Below are 24,912 nucleotides of genomic sequence, written 5' to 3' on the forward strand. Positions count from 1 at the left end.
CAACTAAATGTGCATACTTTTTCGCTGAAAAACTAATCAGGTGATCAACAGGTGTGTATCTTTCCTGCCGCCAGGTTTCGCAACCATACGACTGACTGATCTTGAGATAATCTGTCCACAAACTCTGCTGTTAATTTGCAATGATTTTTGCATAAATTATGCAAATTAGCTGCTTTAGATTTGCACATTTTTACCACCGAAAAACATACGGTCACAGAGCACAGAGCTTCTCCGTAGGTCTTGCGGATCCCCAGCAGTTTAAGCTGCAGAGTAGATTAATGAAAATTTAGGCAAAATATGGATTATAAGCTCATTATAGTATTCATAAATATGCAAATAACATGATACAAAACTATACAGCACATCAGGGCACCATATCCTATAACCATACCAAGTTTGATATAAAATTGGACGGATTGAGTGTGATACCTGAATTTATCGGTCGTGCTTGAGTTTTCAAATATCACGCGAGACGAAGTCAAGCGTGATATTTGAAAACTCAAGCGAGATCGATAAATTCAGGTATCATGCGAAAGTATCCGTCCAATTTTATCATTATTATGTCTTCAGAATCTTTTTTTGGTCAAAAACATGATTTTTGGTCAAAACATGATTTTGCTTAAAAATGCGATTTCTTTTCAGAAATGTGATTTTGGGTCAAAAAATGTGATTTTTGGTCAAGAATGTGATTTTTGGTCAAAAATTTTTGGTCAAAAATGTGATTTTTGGTCAAAAGTGTGATTTTTGGTCAAAAATGTGATTTTGGTCAAAAATGTGTTTTTGGTCAAAAAAGTGATTTTTGGTCATGGCATGGCAAAAAAATCACCCCTAAATAGATATACATGGTGACTTCTGCATATGTAAAGTATATGAACTGTGCACTCTATGAAGAGGTTACAGACCGATACACAAAAACCCCTGTAGCTCCAGGGGACCGATACACAAATTTATCGGACAGCCAGGTTATGCACAAAGTATAGGATGCAAGATTCTGAAGACATATTCATAACCTCATTAATAAACGCGATGCGTGCGATCCAATCATATTTCATTATTTGTGAAAACGCGAACGGAAATCGAGGTCATTAATATCTCACAATTGACCGCAAAATGCGTAATTGTTCCAATGTCGCACACAGTTGACTTCTGCGTGCGCCGTACTGTGCGTAAAACGAACTGCTTGCGCTGCGCTGGCTGCCGTATTTGGATTATGCGCTACCATATTTGCACAGATTCTGATACGCACTCTTGCTATTGGTCGTTTTGTCTTAGCCTGATCGATTTTGGGAAAGGGAAGATGTCAAAATTTTTATTTTTACAAACTTTTGAGGAAAATTTTGTGTTATTTTGTAAAGTTAAAAGATCAAAGTGACGGTTATGAATGAGGTTAATAACTTTGCATCGGTTATATATCGGGCATTGTGAAAAATCTAAACATTTTGCTTTGGACCTCGGAATATCTCGGTTCCAAAGGCTAAATGTTTAGATTTTCACAATGCCTCCAAATAACCGATGCGCAGTTATTAACCTCTAAATAATGAAGTTGATCGTTTTGCGTTTGGAGCTGCACAGTGGATTAATGAATTTGCCTCGGCCCGGACAGAGACAGCCAGCCAAACAAACAGCCATCCAGGCAGGCAACCATTTGGATGATAACATAAGCCCCCACACATATGTGTGGGGGCCAAAAAAGGAAACAGAAAACTAGAGATAATTTGCGCTCACAGAGCGCAGACAATCGCCAGGCATGTAACCCTTTAATGACCTTTTGATCTGACCTTTGACCTTAATGTTTACCAGGTCACAAGGTTTGTTGTCATCAAAATTGAGCCTCGTACCCATTACAGATGTCCAAAAATGCATTTCTAAAATTTGACCTCTGCATGACCTTTGACCTGACCCCTGCAAAATGTTCCCCTGGTCATGAGATCTGTTATCATTGAGTTTGAGCACCATACCCCTTACAGATGTCCAGAAAAAGAAATTATAAGATTTGACCCCAGATAACCTTTAACCTGACCCCTGCAAAGTGTTCCAATATACTCCCCTGGTCATCAAGTTTGTTGTCACAGAGTGTGCGTCCCGTCCCTCTTCCAGATGTACAGAAAATGCATTTCTAAAATATGACCTCTGCATGACCTTTGACCTGACCCCTGTAAAATGTTCCCTGGTCATGAGATTTGTTGTTAACGAGTTTGAGCCCCATACCCCTTATGGATGTCGAGATAATGCAATTGTACGATTTTTCCCCCTTATTGAGCTTTGACCCCAATTCTTTGTACAACTTTTAGACACTGGCTAAAGGCGATGCAGGTATGCAAGTGACGTCATTGTATTATGTAATTTGTGGAAGAAGCATTTTTAGTGAAAATCACATTTTGGCCATAATGATCTTTGGATGACCTTTGACCTCGAGTTGGTCATGTAACATTTGTGCCCCTACCCAATGGTCCTTGTGACCAAATATGGTTACATTGGCCTAAAGCATATGGCTACAATGGCTCGTTAAAAGTTTGACAGAAGAAAGAAAGAAAGAAGAACTGACCAAAAACAGAACACTCGCAAATTGGAAATTTGCGATTGTAAAAAACACACACACACAGAGTACTCACGGCAGAGACCATAGCTGAACTGAATCCTATGATTACGGCAATTGTACTAAGGATGACATCGCTCCGCATGACATATAACAACGCACTGAACAATGACGCATCTTCACTTCCATGCTTGCTTAGTAAATGAGCCCATCTTGTCTCAAGCCTAAAATGAAATGAACAAAAATCAATCTACACAAATCAGTGTCTACTAATGATATCCCATGATGCCGTTCATTGTCTTCTTGATCCCATACGATTCATATTCTGATCCAGCAGCTGGGTTGGTCAAATTCCCTTTTCCTCGCTATTTGCTGCCTTAGTGCATGATAGTAAAAAAACATTGGTTACTGGTTCAAGCCTGGGCTCATACACTTGTTCCGAATTCTGATATGCAATAGGCTTTGTGTTGTGATCAATTCGATCACTGGTTCGTAACAAAGAAAGCGTAAGCCAGTTGACCTAGCAATGGTCATATTCTAACATGCACTACGACAGCGAATAAATTATACAAAGACAATACTAATAGTCATGACAGCACAATAACGTTGTAAGTAACTTTTCAGTGATTTTGCAAGAGAAGCATTTTTTTGTTTCAAAATTTACTTATATATCATTTTAATTATGTAAAATAGCTTCAAATGAGCACATTACCTATATTTTCATAAAATGAGCACATTACCTATATTTTCATACTCCATAGTCCATTATAAATAACTTAATTTTGCCCAAAATGTCACTTACATCATTTTTGCACCAACATGATGAAATGTTAAAACATGTTTATTGAGTTCAACCAGTCCAAAATGTGTGTTTAAAAAAGACACAACAACCACTGTTTCGCGAGATTAAGGTTATACGAGGTATCGTTGGTCGAAGCAGCCAAAAAAATTTATTTTCATTATCTGAATCAATATATTATTGAAAAATAACACTTTGGTGTTTTCTAAAAGTTCATTCTAAAAATCATGTACTTTGAAAACTTATTGTTGTTGTTAATGAGTTATGTACGTTTGACAAAAGTGTCGTTGTTTCAGCCCTCTTTACAACATATCTCAAGAACCACAGGACCTACAAAAGTATATCTGTGATAAATTTGTGAATATATCTGTGATATTTGAATTCTTCTACACACTCGCTATGAATTGAGCAATGCAATTTTTGCTAAAGCTCATTACCATTCGCAAGATGCTGTGAACTACATTTTTTTTGCTGCTTCGACCAACAATACATCGTATACCCTTAAAACATTCCTTTTACTCAATACGAAACACCAGACCCAAGCATGATACCAGAACAATTTCCACAATTAAATTACACACCAAATTAAAGGAAGTAATTTCAATTCCTCAACTTCAGCATGCAGGATTGCCAGGGGCTATTTTTAAGTGCCTTCTGGCCTTTTGTGCAGTGAGATTAAAACCTTGGGCTGTTCATACTTCACTGGTCAATGCAGAAGCCTCCATGCAGCAATCCCTGGCAGATTTTTTTTATCTGTACAATTCATCTGGATGCATTAACCCTCCTCTTTTCCTCTTGTACATTAACTTAGAGTCCGAAGTTTTCCGTTTTACAGAAAACGGACAAAATCACGGAATTGGAGGTACAACACGGAAAATGACATTTTTGTATGACGTGACAAAAATTGTTAAAAGATCAGAGAAAATTATGTTAAAAACAATCTTGAGTTGTGTGTGTCAATTTTTATGATGAAAAATGCTGTTTCATAATACTGAAATAAAGGTATATTACCAAGACATGAACCCCCTATATAGCTCCAAACATTGTAATAGTCGGCCTATTATCGTGAGAATATTCCAATCAGAGCATATTGATCGCGATATTGAACACTTTATTATGACATTAATATCATTGTTTATACATTTTAAGCTTTATTCATGACACAGATTTACAAATTTTACAACACGGATTACAACACGGAAAATTTTTATTTTTATGATGTTGAATTTCTTTGTATTTTGTTGTTTTTTATTATGGAAAATAAAGATTCATTCAAAATGGATTTAATAAAATGGCAAGCTTCGGACTCTACATCAACTAACTCACCTTCCACTAACTCGCTTTCAGCCTTATCCACCAACTCGCATTTTGCCCTTGTCCACTAACTCTTGGTAACTCACCTATCCCTTAACTCACTATGTACCGTACCCAATCCCTGAAATTATACATGTAGGAACCTGTGCAGATTTTGTATGCGTTTTTAAGAATATTTTTCACGATTGATTTTCACGATTTCACATCTTCTTTAAATCATAAATATAAGTGCATGTAGGCTTTTGCATGCCTTATATACATTGCCTTTTATTATTTTACATTTTGATTAATATTGTTTTTAAAAACACAATACCAAAACCATTTTTAAACTCGATATATATCAGTAAACCAGCTGTGTGTACTCCCCCCCCCCCAAAAAAAACCAGGTTGGTGACACTCTTCTTATACATTGCTTTTAATTATTTTGCATTTTGATTTATATGTAACTCCGCCCCCGGAAAAAAGGGTTGGTAATACATCTCTGGAACGGATTGAAAATGAGGAAGTTTCGTAAAATTATTTTACTTCAGAAACAAAAACAGAGTGGTACGTCAATTGTCGAAGTATGTGATAGATGATATATTCCTTAACCACATCAGTTTATTAGTTATGTTTAGTTTATGCATCAAATGTGTTACTGCATCAGTTTCCGACAATATAAAGTCTGCACAAAAAGTAACTCAGCTGTTATACGCCTATAGATTCAGAACTAATAATTGTTTTCACAATATTTCAACATAGAGAGAAGGATGATTTTACACGCATTTTGATACCCCATTCGTCAAATGTCATTCAATATTAACAACACAGTAGTGCTTTTACCGAAAAATACCCGAATTTAAAAGTTGCCGTTTACAGCGAACAATGGTTTTTAATGCCAGCACTGTAACACGTAAAGCCCGCCATTATCTTCACGCTTCCTTCAAATCAATACAAATAACTGCAACTTTTAAATTGGGGTTTTTTTCTTTCAAAACACTGCTGTATTGTCAATATTGAACAAAATTGGACAAATGGGGTATCAAAATGCATGTAAATAAATCACCCTTCTTTTTATGTTGAAATATTGTGAAAAGAATTATTAGTTTTGAATCTATAGGCCTATTTATAACAGCTGAGTTACTTTTTGTGCATACTACAGTTCTTTCAGGGACACCCTGTACATATTTATGAATATGCAGGCAATATAAACATATTTTTCATCATCTCATGACCTCAGCATACATTACAGAAGAATTTTTTTAAATCAATATTATTTGTGAGTGATAATGGTATTAAAATACTGCATTATTTTGCCATTTTATATATTATTTAGGGCGTATATTTTTCTTCAATTTTACGCATGAATTCTCACTAATAATTAAAGCCATTTAAATTTAATACAGTCAAAATATAAAAGATTGGCAGTACAGTACACATTCAAGTTGGGCGTATGAGTGATTGTGAGTTTCAACATTCATTAAAATTTATAGTGATGAACAACAATAGATAATCAATTATTAGTATATTTACACCATATGTGTATAAATCTTGTTTCTGTTAGGTAATGTAATTACCACTCACATCCACACACTGTGTGTCAGGATCTTGTACAGAAGTACACAATTGCATGTCATACATTGTATGCAGTATGGTGAAAAATAAAAAAATTAAAAATCTGCAAACTTGGAAAAAAAAAAAAAAAAAAAAAAAAAATAGATAATCAATTGATAATTTTTTTGAGAACAAGATTTTTGAGGTCCAAGACCAAGTCCAGATGACTCAAATGCTGCACCCAATATCGATTGATTGGAGACGTCTGGGAAAAAGGTCTATTGGCAAAAATAAGGAGCAAAATCAAACCCCAAAATTTCATAATTTTTGCAAACAAGTATGTAGGTATTGAGTGTGTTAGGGGCTGTGCAATAATTATGAGCCCTGCCCCTGGGGCTGCGATCACATAGAAGTATACTATTCGGGTATACGGTGCACGTTTTGCAGGTGCACGCGTATAGCTCAAATCGAGCAAGGCAATTTCATAGTACCGGGTCACATAAGGCTACGATCGCATAGAAGTATACTATTCGGGTATACGATGCACGCTTTTGCCGGTGCACGCGATAGCTTAAATCGAGCAAGGTAATTTCATAGTACCGGGTCACATAAGAGCTATTCGAAAAGGCCGTATACCTGCGTATAGTTTAGTATAGTGGGAATCGTGCGTGTTCGATTTTAGTGCAGCGCATACCGTCCTAATTTTAAAAACCTAAACCATATGTGGGTAAATTCATTTTTTAATAGATGCACTATCTAATTCTGCACATTATGACACCTCATTGAATGCAATGTGACCTCAAGAAGTAAAGTTACAAGCATTTGATAAGACGAAGAAAATGGGTAAACTGACATACTCGCTATCCGCTATACAAAATACGCTCATTCGATCAGGCTGTGTTCACATAGTATCATCCTATATGAACTCAGCCTGATCGAATGAGCGTATTTCGTATAGCGAATACCGTATACCGTATACTTCTATGTGAACTCAGCCTGGTGGGAGGGTAAAATTTTTGGGGGGGGGGAGAAATATTTGGTGAGCCCAAAGAGGGAAAGCAATTTTTGGCAAGCCGAGAGGGGGGGGGAAGTGATTTTTGGCACACATTCATGGGGCGCCTGTTAAATAAAACATGCTCAAAAAGGCTTAGGAAAACGGTACAGAAAAGCTATGCAAATTTTCCTGATCACTGTGCTCGCAACATGTATCAAGACCATTTAAGGATTGTAAATTGTGATCCCAAAAATTTGGCATGTGCAAAGGGGGGCCTTAATCTTCCACACAGGGTGTGTACATGTAGACTGTAAATGCAGTCATCCATTCAGGTAACCCTATTTGAAATTTGCACTCCCTGTGGCTGTGGTGTCTTCCACAGGGTGTGTATGGATTTCAACTGGAATAGCACATTGAGCACAAATAGCCAGATTACTGTCCAATTAACTTAGAGACCGGTTTTATTACGCTGAGTATAGTCCCACCCCGCTTTGGGGTGAACATTTTTCATCAAATTGGGGGGGGTGGGACTATACTCAATTTCAAAACAAAAAAATTGAATTTGAATTGAATATGAATTGAATTGACATGAATACAAATGATCAATTTTCATATTAAAAATACAAAACATCTTGATTTTTTTTTTTTTTAGGTCAACCATGAATGATCCTAGCATTTAGGTCTAGGTCCTGGGACACTCCAAAGCCAAATTTTTTTTTTTTTTAATTTCTGACATTTTTCGAAAATTGGGGTGGGACTTTACTCAAGGTGGGACTATACTCGCGTCAGTACGGTACTTATCTAAATATATAAATGTTTTCGAAAAAAGTCATGAAAGAAAAGTTGTTTAATAGTGGCTTTCAGACCTAAGAAGTTTTTCTTGTTCCAAAGATATTTGGTAACAATGTAACCACAAATCTATTGAAATTTGAGCAAACTCACGGCAAATTTGAAAATGATCCGTGAAACGTTGGGTGCCATTTACCAAATATGTATTTGGACTGTTCGATTATTATACTTCGAAGGTAGAAATCCTATATGGATATGGCAATCAAATAAGGAATACCATTTTCGATCAATAGAGGTTGTGCATCGTTGGCATGAAATTATTGATTGGCTCCAAACAAAGGATCATTCACCGTAATCTGATCATGGCGCAGTGCAGTCCATTGAATTAAATGCTGTATTCAACCGATTTGATCCGTTGATCATAGTGCATTTGTTATGCGTGTGTGACGAAGAGTTGCGGTAGATTGCAAGCATGCTTTTGTTGAATACAGTTGAGTAGTCCGCCATATTTACGGTATGATACGTCATAGCAGAATAGCATTTATTGTATGTCTATTACACACTTAAAACGACTGGGTCAAAATATCAACCCTTTTACGGGGTCAATTTTATCCGGGAATTTTATTCAACCCTATTTGTGATTAAACCAACCACTGTCGGGGTCATTTTCAGTTGTTGACATCATATTAAATTGACCCCTAAAAGGGTCATATTTAAATGACCCCAAATATATGATGCGATCAAGCAAAAATGAGTTTGATGTCGATCAAAATCAAATTTCAGTTTTCAATCTCATTATATGAGCCATTCTCAGAGCTTTATTTTGCTGAAAACCCCATTATAATTAGACTTATGGTTCCAGAGATATAACCATTTTAGTGTTGCTCAGAACAATAAAATGCAAAGGAAGCTGAATACTATTATTGATTATATCTCAAAATCAATATTCCCGACATCCGACTCATTTTGCTTGATCGCATCACATATAGTCATTTTTCGACCCACATTCCGGGGTCATTTTCAAACCAGGACTCCTGAATGTAGTCATTTCAACCACGTTATGGGTAATTTTCTAATCATGACCCCTGGATATAGTCATTTTTTGACACTATAATAGGGTTAGTTTTTAACTGACTCTATTGGGGGTCAAATCATTTTGACTTCATGTAGGCCTACAGGGTCAAAAATGACTTCAATGGGTTCGGTGCATAGTTGACCCTGCATATGGGGTCAAAAATGACTACTTTAGGGTCATTTTTGACTACCTATTTTTAAGGGAAGGGGTATGGACGTTTGGACAGTATTTATTGTGGGACATTAGAGCACATCAGACATATCGAATTGCATCCTGAATACGAAGAATGTCCTTCTGATATCAAATAATTTTGATTTTTTGAAATTCGCAATTTAATACACATTTTATGGCAAATCATTAAGAATTGATATTTTTGATATTTAACAGTACTTGAAGTAAACTTTATAAATCTGATGATTTATACTTAAAGTGTATGTAGGTGGGATGAAAAGCCTACGATCAATTGAAAATTTTGACCTTTCGTATTGAAGATATGGATTTTTTTTTCCAAAACACCAACAAAAAAAATTAGGTCTTTTGGGGAAAAAAATCCATATCTTCAATATAAAAGGTCAAAATTTTCAATTGATCGTCGGCTTTTCCTCCCAGCTACATACACTTTAAGAATATATCATTAGATTTATAAAATTTATTTCGAGGACTGTTATATATCAAAAATTTGAAAAATATCAAATTTTAATAATTTGTCATAAAATTTGTATTATATCGTGAATTTCAAAAATGAAAATTATTTGATATCAGAAAGATATGCTTCGTATTCAGAATGCAATTTGATACGTCTGAGGTGCTCTCATGTCCCACAAAAAATACTGTCGAAACGCCATAAACGCTCATTCTAGATCCCTTAAGTGTGTATATCTTTATTTATCTTTAATTTGGAATAGGGTTTTATTTTTATGTGTTATTGTTATTGTTATTGTGTTAAAGAAATTGAAAAAATACATCGATCATTTTAATTAGCCCAAAGGTGAATCATTACCAGTAGGCCTATTGCTGATCAATATGATTTGGCACTACGTGACCTCGATTTTAATCGCCCCAAACTGAGAAATGGACTTTACTTTCAAAAGTTTTTAATCATTATAGGAATAATTGTATGGTCCCATTTTATTGTTGAAATATAGTCAAAATTGAATGAAAGTCGACATGAAGAAAAACATTTTCAAAATGTTACCAAAAAATCTTGTTAGGTCCAAGGTCCACTAGAACATTTTCTTTCATGACCTTTTTCTAACCCATAGGGGGCCCTATATTTTTTTCAAATAAAAACCGACTCTCTATTTTGTAATTGGACAGACAGTAGGATCCACAACATGCTCATCTATCAGGGGCACAATACATCTGTACATTCATTGAATGACATTTTAAAATTTAGGTACAAAACTCGATCATACTCTGCAACTTGAGGTCAAATTTTGCATTATGATTATTTAATTGAGGTTATTGAACTATGCCATTGTGATGAGGCCAGTGTGGTCCATAGTGCCAGTCCTTTATTATGATATAAGGTCAAGGTCAATGGCATCAAATAAACTCTCCTTGCACTTTATCTTTCTGCCCTACACTGGGCATAATTTGTTATAGACACAAACAATAGATTAATCTATTGTCTAGACTCTAGACCATGGGTTTTCCATGGTCACAGCATTTGTCCCAATACAGGCCAACCTAAAACAACAAATAAACAAGCAAAACTTTTCCTGGCATCCTGGGCTGACTTTAATAGTCATCATGGTCATCATGATAGTCCCATTGAGTCCTAATTGACCATGACCTATTTTGCTGTGTTACCTACAATGTATGTAATGAAATATCCAAGATGGTGCAATCCTATCCTTTTGAAGTGATTTATCAAAACGAACAATTTGACACCTCTGTTAGCAAAATTGGAGCACTGATGTTTTTTACCCCATGGAGCCAAAAACGTGACCTTTATAACTCAAGAACGGTACGTCCAGCGTTCGAAATAGGGCCGGTCAGCCGGCCATTGGCCTGTAACTTTTTTGGCCTGGCCGGTAACTTTTCTGACTGGCATCTAGTTGCCGGCCCGGCTGGCCGGTAACTTTTTAAGGTCAAGTCCGGCTGGCCTGTAACTTTTTGAGGCATATTTCGAACACTGGGTACGTCCTAGATAGGTCAAACTATACATTTTCTGATTCCTTTTGACTATACACACTTAAAAATAAGTAGTCAAAATTTTTACTAATCTATAGATCTCGCTTTATAAAAGGATACAAATTACAATCAAACATGAAGTCAAAAGTCAACATCTAACGTCAAGTTTTATATTTTATAAATCATGATTTTGGAGGTAAAATAAAGTAGTTGTCCAGGAGATAAGTACGTAGCTCATATACTTGTCCCCAGTGAGGAGAAGAGCTAGGATCATACATGTTTAGTGCTTATTTCGAACATTGACAGTAATGTTAATCACTTGTTCCAGTGTACTTTTGTATTCCCATTGATCCCAGTTGTTTTGCAACAAAATGCAATTTAATTAAAATCTATCTCTACCTTGGGAAATTTTCATGTCAGAGCTGGAGACAAATCTACTTCAACAAGATCTAATACCAGAAAAATTTTAACTAATTTTTTTGGATTAGAAAAATAATATCCTGTTTTGCCAAATGAAACATAGCTAAATCCTAATCCTTTAAAGTTAGTCCTAACTGGCAATAAAAGTCCCATTTTTTGGTCAATTTTGGAAATAAGGGCCAAAAACATGCACTTTTAGGGCGTTTTTCGACCTTTTTCGTATTTTGTGACAATCAAGCCCAAAGACTTGAACAAAGACTATATAAGTTATGCATTCTAATTTTTGGAAAACACATTTTCCATGCTTAAACTTGTGCCAAGTCTTACAATTTTGTGACTACAATTGTAAGAACACATGCAAAATTGAATGTTTCTGGACCATTATCCTTCAAATTGCAAAAATATGAAAATTTGACTTTTATTGCAAGTTAGGACAAACTAAAGGATTATGATTTAGCTATATGTATATATTTCATTTGGCAAAACAGGATAATATTTTTTTTAATCCAAAAAGATTAGTTCTGTATTTTTCTGGAATGGGGAGTAGTCTCAGACCTTAAAGAGGCATGGTCCGATTTTTCATGTTCTGTTTTCAATCTTAGATTGAGGCTTATAAATACCATTACAATACGCTTCAAAATTTTTGAGTTGCATTGCTGCAGCGGTTTTGATATGAGATGTACACTTCCAGTCTGGTATAGCTAAAAAAAAAAAAAATACTACCGTATTTAGGTCAAATAGTCGCCCCCCCTCAAATAAATGCCCCCACCACTTTTTTCAACCAAGATGTTTAAAAAATGTCGATATTTCCATGCTATCTTGTGTAGTAAGCTTACCAAGTTGTTCACATGGTCGATAATAGCGTCACTTTTTGGCGAAAATCTTGATTGGAAACCCGGAAGTGAAGCAGAAGTCATTTTAGCGTGAATTTTAAGTTTACCTAATGATTTTAACAGGAATTATCGTTCTAAAATTGACCTTAAATAAATGCCCCCTTGGGAAAATGTAACACCCCCGGGGGCGTTCATTTGACGAAATACGGTATATCACAAAGCCCAAAAACCAATGCGGAAAAAAAAAGATTTCTCCAAGCGATGAAAGTCAAATTTTTGCGCGCTTCACACACATTTCAGCAAAAAATCATTTGAGAGATCAATTTAAGTCCGATGATCCTATTCCTAGCATCCTCTTTTTTCAGTAGATATCAGCGAAAAAATCTTATTTATTCCCAAAATTCAGTTGATTCCAATTTTCCGTTTGCTAGTTATGCATGATTATGTGTATTATTACACTGCTCCATAAACAATGTGTTGTAATTTTGTTCTGGTATACAGAACGAAATTCAAATTTCAGGATATCTTTGCTAGACGAATTAATCTTCAAGAAATGTTTTGTACATAAACATTATGTAGTCAGAGGTTAGTGATATAAAAATCTCAACTTTTTTTGAGAAAAGTGGGGGGGGATGATGCTGTGGATCACAAAATGCCCTTTTAATTATAACCAAAATTAATTAGTGGTCGAATTCTATTGGTGCAAATTTCCGTATGCTCCGTGTGCAATTGTTTCAAGAATGGGGAGCGCCATTAAGTATCCTTAGCCCTGGGCACCACAAGCACCTACACCACTGTCAGTCTCAGTTTTGATGGGAGATGAGTTCTAATGGTACCTATTTGAAGTACACAATACAAAGACACATTTATGTTGAGATGACGCCCTTAATTGTTTTGCACTGAGTAAAGGCTATGTTTTTACGATCAGGGCTATTAAAGGTCTGTGACCCAATCCAACAGCCTCATCCCCTGAGTCTAGTCAGCATAGCCCCCACCCAACAATTGTAGCTGTTATTTCTAACTATATGAGTCATAAGACCATATAATTTTATTGGTGTAAGTAACCTTTTTGCTGTATAATTTCATTGTATTGTAACATATAAATATCATCTCATTGCATAATTAATAAAATGTTAATGTTCATATTTTTTAAAGGATAGTATTAAATTGTCATTATACATGTATAATTTCTAAACCCTGAATACAGAAAGCGGAAACAACAAATATGCATTAATGGGTATTTGTAAATCTTGTATTGTATCGAAACCCCGGTCCCCGCACTCCATGCATCCGCAGTTATTCATGCTTGTCGGTGAACTTTAAAAACACCCCCTTTTGCATCTCATTTCGCGAAGTTTTCAGGGAAAAACACCCTCTTTTTAGCGATTTTGCGAATTATTTGCCCTTCGACAATACCCCTATTTTCGATCAAACGCGAACGATAAGTCTAATATACCCTTTTCTGGCAAAAACGCGTAGGGTTGGCTCACAGGTCCCATGGCTAAATGTATGAACTTCAATCACTTGGCCAGGTGCACACCGGATATGCGCCAAACGGAAAATTGTGAAACTGCAATACTTTCGTAAAACCACAGAAGATATAATAAAATATTACCTCTTCTCTGGTAAAAGCAAGAGAAGTGATATTTCGATGAAAATACATTTTTTTTTCAATTTTGCGAATACATGGTTTGAAAAAAACATCCCGTTTTTGTGTGTTTCGCGAATCGCGTTTCTTCATCTGAAAACACCTCTTATTTCGTGAAATTTTCGACGAGCATGAATACCAGCGGATGCACAAAGTGCAGGGGCCGGGATCTAAACATATGGAAACTGGTGTAAACTGATGGAAAAGGAAGGAAATGGTTGGAAAAGGGATAAGAATGGATCAAAAAGGATGACAATGGGTTGAAATAAATCAAAATCGTTCACAATACACACTCACTCTCCTCCATACAATTATCTGATGCATAACTTAATAAAGCTCATTGAGTGCCGGTGGTTTGTCAATCATGGCACATTTCTTCATTTAATTTGTATGTTTTTTTGAGTACCTTTGCAACAATTTGGATCCATGTTGAAATATTTTGACCCATTCAGCATGATTGTAGCACAAAGACCATCCAGGAATACACAAGGTTCCCCTACCACCAGGGCAGGATTTACCTATTTGGGGGCCCTGGGCCAGGACAAAATTTGTAGGCCCCAAACGCACTGTGAGGAAGGCATGTGCACTCAAGTGGCCAAGTTTTTAGATCTAACTAGGACATTTGCGCGCGAAGCGCTCGAAAAATTTTAATTATAGGCTATTTTAGCCCAAATTAAAGCTGCAATTTTTGTAGGCTATTTTAGGGAAAACAAAGCATTTTCGCTAAAATGGAAGATGCACATTGTACAGGGTAATTTTGGGGGCCCCAAAAATTTGGGGGCCCTGGGCCCGGGCCCATCTGGCCCTATGGTAAATCCGGCCCTGCCTACCACCAACCCACATGTACCAAGAACTTCGAAAGTACATGTTTGAGTCTATGACTTAGGCTGTTCAATTCTAAAACAAATTACATGTATTATGACCATTTCACGAAAGGTCATTAGTTCAAATCTGCCTCCAGTTAAGACATGATACATACATTGTATGGAACAAGTAAAAAGCAAATGAGTCTTGAAATCAATATCACTTCAACTTTGTGCTTTTACATGTATATGATGCACTCATGTCTTCTGGAGGCAGGTTTGAAATTTGTATTATTTCACAATAAAATAAATTATGTTTTACAAACCTGTGACTGTTCTTCTTGGCTGAGTCTTTACGAGAAGGAACTGTTAGATCCTCAGTCTTCAGGGTTCCTTTCCATGCCTTGATAAATAGTGGAGTAACCCATGAAAAAGTGAGGACTGACAACCAGTTAGCTCTGTCTATTGGAGGCCTGCAACATTCAAATTGATAAAGATATTACCGTACACATTTTAATTGAGTTATTCCAGTTGAAATCCATACACACCCTATGGAAGATGTGACCTTAATCTCCCACACAGTAAAAAATCTATTTTCTTATGGAAATGTTTCAATTGTATTAAAGTTACTTTTTTGGCTTTAATTTTAAGTAATTGGAACTCCGTACAGCTGTACAATCTTTGTATTGCATTTGTTTTACTGAAGCAAACAAAACATATCAATATATAGCCTACATTTCAGACATTTTACAATCTAGTATAAAGATATATTAGTTGTTATTCTTGCACATTACATAAGATGCATCAGGCATTTATGAACTTAGAACAAATGTCTGTATCTTGTAAAATCAACAGTCAACACATCGGAGATGTATTGTATACGTAGTAATGTTAACAGTTAGGCATTGAGGTTCATATCTAAAACTTTATTTACATCATCTATCTGCTTACTCAACAAAAGATAAACATTAGAAATAACCTTCTGCCAAAAATAAAGTGACACAAAATAATAGTACTCAGCTTTATAAAATATGCCTACAACAGGTTCACAAATTATACAGAGATCAGAACGATGGGTATAAATGAATATGTACAGCCAAGCATTTTGCTTCTTTATTTGTCCAATTTTACATCCATATTTAAACATATTTATTAACTCCAGTCACCGACATATTGATAACTTCAGACCCTTCTTTGGAAGCTTTAGGTAAAAGACTTCTGTGTGGGTACAGATTTGTTTCCATTTCCGCGACACCAAATTCTAATTTCATTTTGACTTGGCCTACAACCAGTGAGATAAATAACAGGAAACTGGATGGGCATTTGCCCACCCAGTAAATTATTTTGCAGACCCAGTAAATTCAACTTGCCCATTGCCCCAAAATGCACACCCAGTAAATTATTTTGCCTACAAAACAGTGGGCATCATTATAAAAAATTTAAAAAAGCATAATAATGTAGTTGGGAAATTGGGTCAATATAATTCAGAATTGGCCATTGCCAAATGCCATGCTTACCGGCTTGGGTGGAAAATACAGAGAAATACAACAGACACTGTACATGTATAGATATGCCAATTTTCAAAAAATCTAAATTATTTGATATCAGAAGGACATTTCAGAAAGCAATTTGGTGTGTCTGATGTGCTCTCAGGTCCCACAAAACTGCAAATTTTGCTATCCGATCCCTTTAAAACTTAAATAAGCATTATTATTATTTCCAAAATAGATAGACTATTATGTTGGTTGACTATTGATAACTATTTTTTTATTTTCAATGAAAAATGTCGAGATGGAACTGTGCAACGACCTCAAATTTCTTTGGAGGTCGCCCTAATTCCAGCTTTTTTTTTTATTGAAAAGATTTTAGAAGATTGTCCTTCAGGTATTCTTTATCTCCATCTTCTATCGATTTCTTTATCACCAACTTCTATTTTTATTATTTATTATGTTTAAACACTTCAAGTAATTGTCTTTTGTGGTGAATTTCAAATTATAAGCTTTGTTTGTACCCATATACCCATAATGGGACCATATAAGTATTTGAGTCCCAATTTCCATACCCATACTCATGGCCCGTATACCCATACCCATACTGGGACCTATACCCGTACCCTTACTCGAGTCCCAATTTCCGTATACCATGATAAATTCCGTACCCGTACTCGCACCCTATTTTGGGTTCGGACCCGTACCCATACTCATGGCTAGGGACCCGTACCCATGGCCTGGGACCCGTACCTGTACCCGTACTCATGGCTCAGGACCCATACCCATACTCATGGCGGGTCCCAATACTTGTATAAGTCTGCCATACCTTGTATCTGTTTTCCTTTTCTTTTTCTTGGGCGAATTGATTTTGGTATAAGTTGGGTTATACACAGCATGTGTAGCTTCCTGGTATGATCCATTTGAATCTCTTCTATTGTTGCCATGGTTATCGTCGTCATGATTGGTGTCATCATTTAGGCGCATTGGCTTGGTTGAATTCATTGTTTGCACTGCAAAATATAATATAATGCGTATGGTCAACATAGATCATTCGCTCTGCCTGATTTAGCACACTTTATGGCGTAAGCATGAAGTCGGGTTGTGATGGCTTATCATGTCCCTGTGGGTGCACTCAACTTAAATTTTGGTTGGGGTTATTATTATTTATTCATTATTTATTCAGGAAAATTCCATCAATGATCAATACAAAAGTACTGGTCTCCCTGGAAGCCCTGATAACATATAACATACACAAATAACATTATAAGAATATGCAATAATACAAACATGGAAATGTATAGAACAAGTTCAAATTAACAAATTAATGAGGAGGACTATAATAAGTTCCTTATTAATGACTTAAGGGATCTAGAATGAGCGTTTATGGCATTTCGACAGTATTTTTTTTTTTTTTTATAGCACCTCAGACGTATCGAATTGCATTCTGAATACGAAGCATGTCTTTCTGATATCAAATAATTTTCGCTTTTTGAAATTCACGATATAATACAAATTTTATGACAAATTATTAAAATTTGATATTTTTCAAATTTTTGATATAACAGTCCTCTAAATAAATTTTATAAATCTAATGATATATTCTTAAAGTGTATGTAGTTGGGAGAAAAAAGTCGACGATCAATTGAAAATTTTGACCTTTTATATTGAAGATATGGATTTTTTCCCCAAAAGACCTTTTTTGGTGTTTTGGGAAAAAATCCATATCTTCAATACTGAAAGGTCAAAATTTTCAATTGATCCTCGGCTTTTCATCCCACCTACATACACTTTAAGTATAAATCATCAGATTTATAAAGTTTACTTCAAGTACTGTTAAATATCAAATTGCGAATTTCAAAAAATCAAAATTATTTGATATCAGAAGGACATTCTTCATATTCAGACTGCAATTCAAAATGTCTGATGTGCTCTAATGTCCCACAATAAATACTGTCCAAACGTTCATACCCCACCCCTTAAATACATACAAAACTATAGGGCATTCTTGAACTCATTCAAGCTTAATAGTGAATCCAAATTGGCACAGAGATTACACAATGTAAAAGGAATTAAGTCTGTTCCATGAAGGGGGCCCTGAGTGACAATTTACAGCACACAATATAATAATAGAAGTTAATAAAAATAAAAGCAGTGCATGGAAGCAAAAGTTACATATACAGTATTTACATTGTAATGGGCTTCAATTTGATTCTGATTAAGCAAAATCCTTAAGTGATCAACTTTGTAGCGCAGGCATTGCATGTTGAAGTGAGCAATTGTATGCAGACTCCGAGTATTAGACGTATAATACTTGATGTACGGTAACATATTACGTTATTTAATCTAGTACGTCCCATTCTATTTCCAGTAATGTTTAAGTTCTAACAAATGTTTGATAACGTAAAATCGATATTATGTTACGTATAATATTTGGTAGAAATATATTATCGATTTTACGTCATCAAACATTCGTTAAAACTTAAACATTACAGGAAATAGAATGGCAATAGATTAAATAACGAAGATATGTTACATCAAATATTTTACGTCTAATAAAACGTCTGCCTACAGCCTAAGATACATTACAATTATAAAGCCAATAAATGGTTCTTCACAAAAAGGAAGTTCATATAGACAAGTTCTAAAGAAGCAAGACTTACACCAATAAGAGGCACTAGAGTTGTGATCAATATGTACACAATAAAATATGAAAATGAAGACTGAGAACAATGTATACATTGTACAAGAAACAATAGGCTGAGAATCTGAGATGCTCTAATTTTACGAGAACAGGTGCCACAAAAATGATCAGCTTTAGACAAATTAATAATTGAAAAATTGTTATGAATATTATTTGGTATATTATTTACATGAGAATTATACTGCGCCAATAAAGTATCATTACACTTGAAAAAATAATCACAATTTCCAAACTGAACAATATTGGGGTAAATTTGTTTTTTTCATAGATCTAATCATGCACATTTTGACACCACATTGAATCCAATGTGACTTCAATTTTTAACAAGAAGCAAAGTTACAAGCATTTGATTAGACAAAGGTCCAGTTTCAAGTACAATGGTCAAGTACAATTAGTACAATGGTCAATAGTTATTGATGGAGACTGAATAGATGGAGTGGTTTGTTGAGATGAATTGTTAGCACTTGAAACAGCATGGTTATAGAGACAGTTGAGACAGGATGATGGGATTGAGAATGAGATGAATGAATAGGTTGTGGGATAGGCCCTGAATGAATAGGGTTCAAAACCATTCAATAACAATGGTTGTTTGATCATCAATACAAAAGTTATCTTATAATCTTTACATTCATCAGCATTTAATATACATGGTTTAAATGACATTGGGTAATTTAACAATGCTGGTTGGTTTCCCAGTAAAATCAAGAGTATAATGGGAACAGTCACTGAATTATTGCACACAGTATTTAATACAGTAATAGTGCTGAACTTTACGAAATAAGAACTGATTTTTGGGCAAAATAGGCTTGATGAACTGAAATTTCAAGATTTTTGTGGGGGTCTGTGTACTAAAATCGGGCCAGATTAAGCTTTGGAGCTAAAATTGGACCAATAGGCTTTTTAGCAAAAAAATTCTATTTTTTCTCCAAAGTTGAGCTCAACATCAAGAGCTAAAATTTTTCAGAGTTTATGAGTCAATGAAACGTGAATAATGAACTGTTGGAGAGCTTGAAAAAGGGACCCTTGACCACTGCACATCTGTACCACCTTTACATGAGTGAGCCCCGGATCATGTCATCATCAATCTGGCAAAATACTTGTACATTGTGGACCCTTTAATTTCCAAAAGAAATATGCCGTAATTGAAAAATTTGTTAAATTTAATTTAAAGGGGTATTTCGTGATCCACAGCCTCATCCCCCCACTTTTCTCAAAAAAAGTTGAGATTTTTATATCACTGGAAACCTCTGGCTACATAATGTATATGCACAAAATATTTCTTGCAGATTAATTCGTTTTGCAAAGATATCGTGAAATTTGAATTTCGTTCTGGTGCACCAGAACGAAATTACAACGCATTGTCTATGGAGCAGTGTAATACACATAATCATGCATAACTCGCAAACGCAAAATCGGAATCAACTGAAATTTTGGGAATAGGCTTTTTTCGTGGATATGTACTGAAAAATGTCATAAAAAGAGGATGCTAGGATCACGAAATACTCCTTAAATGCGAGGTAAAACCAACCTGGGGCAAAACAAAGAAAAGCGAAATGTTGCCAATATCATATGGGTAAATCATATAGTTTACCTGCTAATTATTGTCACCCCTAATACCTAGACCTGCCTGCATGCCTTCGGTCCTATCCTTTTTGATAACATACTGACATTTACATTTGTACTAGGCCCGAATCAGTATGGTATAATCAGATGTCATAATGTTAAATAAAGATTACTCATGAGTTTACCATGCTTACCCTCCCAGGGGTCATAATTTCTGCACAGCCCTTTACAAACGGGGAGACCACGGCATCACAGTATCTGTGACGGCATGGTCGTATCAGAGCTCATCAGGTTTAACATGTTTTGAACTTAAATTTTTAAGCTTACCTGAGTTACCTATGTACCGATAGTGATAGTGCTGTGCATGCAGTAGAGCCCGAGTAGTCAGAGCAGGGTCAGCAAGATCGATTGGCTAATTATAATTAATCAGGGATAGGCCCTATACCGATAAACGATGAAATGTTCCTTTATTATCACATGATTCACATACATGTACATCCAGGTAGATGCTGCTGGTACTGTATATACCTTGGCAAGGTCAATGTCATTGGCACTGTGTGATCGAGAGAACAAATTAAACAGGTACCGCCACCAGACCCCAACCAGAGAGTTGATATTCTTGAGAGGGCACTCTATTCACGTGGTTTCTTTTCCAACGCTAAAAGATCACGAATTTTGGTGGTTTGCAAATGAAAAGTGTCCGCACTATCGATTGATTACGTAACTGTTATGAATAATTTATTAGGTTTTTCAATGCAATCGCCTCGACCCATTTTCCCATTATTATCTATATTATCAAAGTAATTGAAATAGCAATACGGTGAGTTCACTGAACTACGCCCTAATACCGATGGAGTTTTAATGGCGTTAATCCTCTCCATACACAGATGAACAAATACAATAGATGAAGGTCAACACGTATGACCTCCTATGTGACATGTTATATGTGATGTACAAAAACCTGAATATCCCGGGTGAATATCATAAAGATCAGTATTCGTTTGTGCATATGAACTGCACATTTACGTTGCTAAATATTACTCATTATATATAATGACAAATATTGGTATTATGACAATACGGTATATACATTGTATATAAAACGACTAATAGATCCTACTATCATGGCGTCAGGTCAATGTTCATCATATCCCGTATGTTACTTAAAATTCATTCATATTTGAGACAAATTGCTGTGCCCATTTTATAGGTGCACAGGTAGATCCGTGTTTTTTTAATTTTCATTTCCTTTTAATGAAAGAATTAAGGTTTTCCACTGCACGGGGGCCACAAGGGTGATACTAATTTTAATGCTATATTTTCAAAACGAATACGTGTTCCCGGTTGGCTCTATAGCGATTTCACAGAAAAGGTATTTCTAGTGCAATGCAGCGCAGCGTCGGACTCTAGCTGAGAGCGTAGCCTAAGTCATTACGGACTCCAAGAAGGGCTCTCCATACACAAATGAACAAACACAAAGGAGGGTAGTCTCCTCCGTGACCAGCTTGATTTCGATGGAGCGGAACCAAATTGGCTGCAGATGAGACAGGTCATTTTGCTATGCAAATGAGTTGAGTGCCATAGCCCTGCCCCAACACACAACAGCACTAGCAATCTGGAGTAAACATATATGCTCTTATGGGCGTAGACCACCAAAAGCACGTAAAAATCAACTATTTTACCCGGCATTTTCTACCCGAGTCCCGAGTGACAATATTTTTCACTTTTTTACATCATCCCTGTTTTAATTAAAGACTGAATTTTCATTTAAGCTTCAATTTTGGTTATCTTTGCAGATTGAGTTTTTTATTAAAAAAATGTTTTCAACGCCAAAACTTTAGATCACTGATTTGCGTAGTGATTTGGTGTAATGCGCCCTTATAAAAGCACTAAGGGAGTGTTCAGAAATACTTTGGTGGGTGGGGGGGGGGTGCGGAAATATTTTTCCATCCCTTCGCGAACCTAAAACTTTTTGACCCCCTCTTTATGGACCTAAAACTTTTTGACCCCCCTCCCATTAGGTACCAAAATATTTTGACTCCCCCCCATTGTAATGTTCCGGTACCAGTCTACGTCAAAGGACAGAGTAAACATATAATAATGATAGCTAGGCCTACTAAAACTTGTAGGCCTACTAGGCGGCCCGTGTCATTAAAACACTGAGTAGAATTGTGGAAATGTTTTATCATTTTGTAAAGTGGTTCATATTTAAGTAGGCCTATGTTTATCATGTTCATGCAACCATCCATTTACCCGTCCATTTATAATTGGAATCAGTGGCGGCAGCCCGGGGGCGGCATACCGGCAGAAGCAGTAACATTTAGGGGGTCAGGGGACGAGACGAGTATATTGTTCTTGTTTTAGGGACCGTTCACAAACACTTGTAATGGAGGGGGGGGGCTGATGCAAAATGAAAAATTCACATTTTTTCAGGGCCCCCTTTCGGACCTAAAATTATTTTCAGGGCCCCCTTTTGTCCTGAAAAAAGTGTACACGTCAACGTTGCAACCCATATACACGATAGGGTCAAAATATCAACCCTTTACGGGGCCACTTTTATATAACCCCATTCGTGGTTAACCACGGTCGGGGTCAATTTCTGTTTCTGTTCATTTTCTAATCAGGGCCCCTGAATATAGTCATTTTAACCACGTAAGGGGTCTAATCGTGAGTCATCGTGACCCCTAATATAGTCAATTTTTGACACTAATAGGGTTATTTTTCAATTGACTATATTAGGGGTCAAATTATTTTTAACCCTAATATAAAACCACAATTTGGTTCAAATTTTCACCAGATCACAGGGGTCAAATTTGAAACTTTTTTAGTCGATGCATAATTGACAGTCGCCTGTGGGGTCAAAAATGACCCTTTAGGGTTTATTTTTAACCCCGTATTTTAAGTTTGTAGAAAATAGTGTAAACTCGTGTTCTACGAGAAAAATTAAGGTGATTTTTAAAGCCCCCCTTCAGAAGGATGAAAATTTTCAGGACCCCTTTTTGCATCAGCCCCCCCTTACACATAAAACTTCAATTTTAGGGTGTTTAGCCTGAAATGAAGGTGTGTATTGCTTGATTGTCCAGATCGTGCAAGCGCAAATTTTGCAATTTTAATTACTAAAGTACCGTCGGCCTATTTATGACCGACAGTGGCGTAGCGTCATAATATAGGGCACGGGGCGTGCTTCCACCAATCGATTGCAAAATTCAGCCCAAAATTTAGAAAATCCCATAGGAAAATTGCCGAAACGGCTTGTGCCCCACCCCCAATCAGACCCGGTGCCCCCCCAATTTACCCATTGTAGGCCCAAAGCACGGTGCTTTTCGACATCCTAAAAAGATGCAGAGGGCAATTATTGCTTTCTTTTTTCTTCTAGGGGCCGGGGTGTCTCCCAAAAAAGTAGGGGGGATGTGTACCCCCATTCTCCAATTTCCGCCACATATGATTGGAAATTCACATGACATTGTAAAGTATATAGGCCTATATAATGGTCAAAATACAGTGATAAACATAAAACCGTTGTAAAATGTCAACACAAAAGAACAAAAATATATTGCAGCTTTTTAGTGATTTATATTACAGCTTTTTAGTGATTTAAAGAGCAGACCAAAAGGAACTGACACATACCTCAACTGAAATTATAGACAAGACATTTTTAACACTAGCCTACCTGATCAAACACTCTTATCTTATCTGCCATGCAGCGCGAGAAAAATGTTCAATTTCTATTTTGTATTTTATACTTAAGTTTCTTCATCCCCCCCCCACATGCAATCACCCCCCCCCCCGTTCATACACCCAAAAGGCCCCCTATATAATTAGAATATTTTCCAGCCCCCCCCAGGTATTTCTGAACACTTCCTAATCAGTTCAAAAATATTTCTGGACTCTGAGTCTGAAATAGTGCTCATGGGTCTGCAAACCATTATGCTTCTCATTTTCAAGAACGCTGGTTAACAATAAGCAGACTATTGTCTCATTTCGTAAACAAAAGCCCACACTGTATTGTATGTGTTCGCTTTATAATCGTTCACCCAACTGAAACTATAATACCAGCTCATTGCTCATTGCACAGGTAAAACAGAAACATGTATAGTGTGGATTTAACCAGAGAAGATCTGATTTATTCAGTTGAGCTGTTTTCAATGAGTGTTATCTTGGTTTTAGCTTTGGGTTTAAGTCCTGCAAAGGTAGTGGTGAATTCTACTGTATACATGACTGATGTTTCATCATTTAACCAATACTCAATTGTGTGTCCCGGTTGTGTTCAACATGAAG

The 24,912-nt window shown here is 36.1% G+C and overlaps 1 protein-coding gene across 1 annotated transcript in view; it reads right to left on the reverse strand.

The window, feature by feature from the left end:
• LOC140169307 (ATP-binding cassette sub-family C member 5-like) overlaps positions 1-24,912 on the reverse strand; it is a 69,555-nt gene that overhangs the window by 33,882 nt on the left and 10,761 nt on the right. The window contains exons 2-4 of the mRNA XM_072192565.1: positions 17,197-17,380; positions 15,207-15,353; positions 2,613-2,760 (exon numbers count right to left, since the gene is read on the reverse strand). Coding sequence (XP_072048666.1) covers positions 2,613-2,760; positions 15,207-15,353; positions 17,197-17,380 — 479 coding nt within the window. The remainder of the gene's footprint in view (positions 1-2,612; positions 2,761-15,206; positions 15,354-17,196; positions 17,381-24,912) is intronic.

The sequence above is a fragment of the Amphiura filiformis genome, chromosome 14, assembly GCF_039555335.1.
Source record: "Amphiura filiformis chromosome 14, Afil_fr2py, whole genome shotgun sequence".
Taxonomy (NCBI): Eukaryota; Metazoa; Echinodermata; class Ophiuroidea; order Amphilepidida; family Amphiuridae; genus Amphiura; species Amphiura filiformis.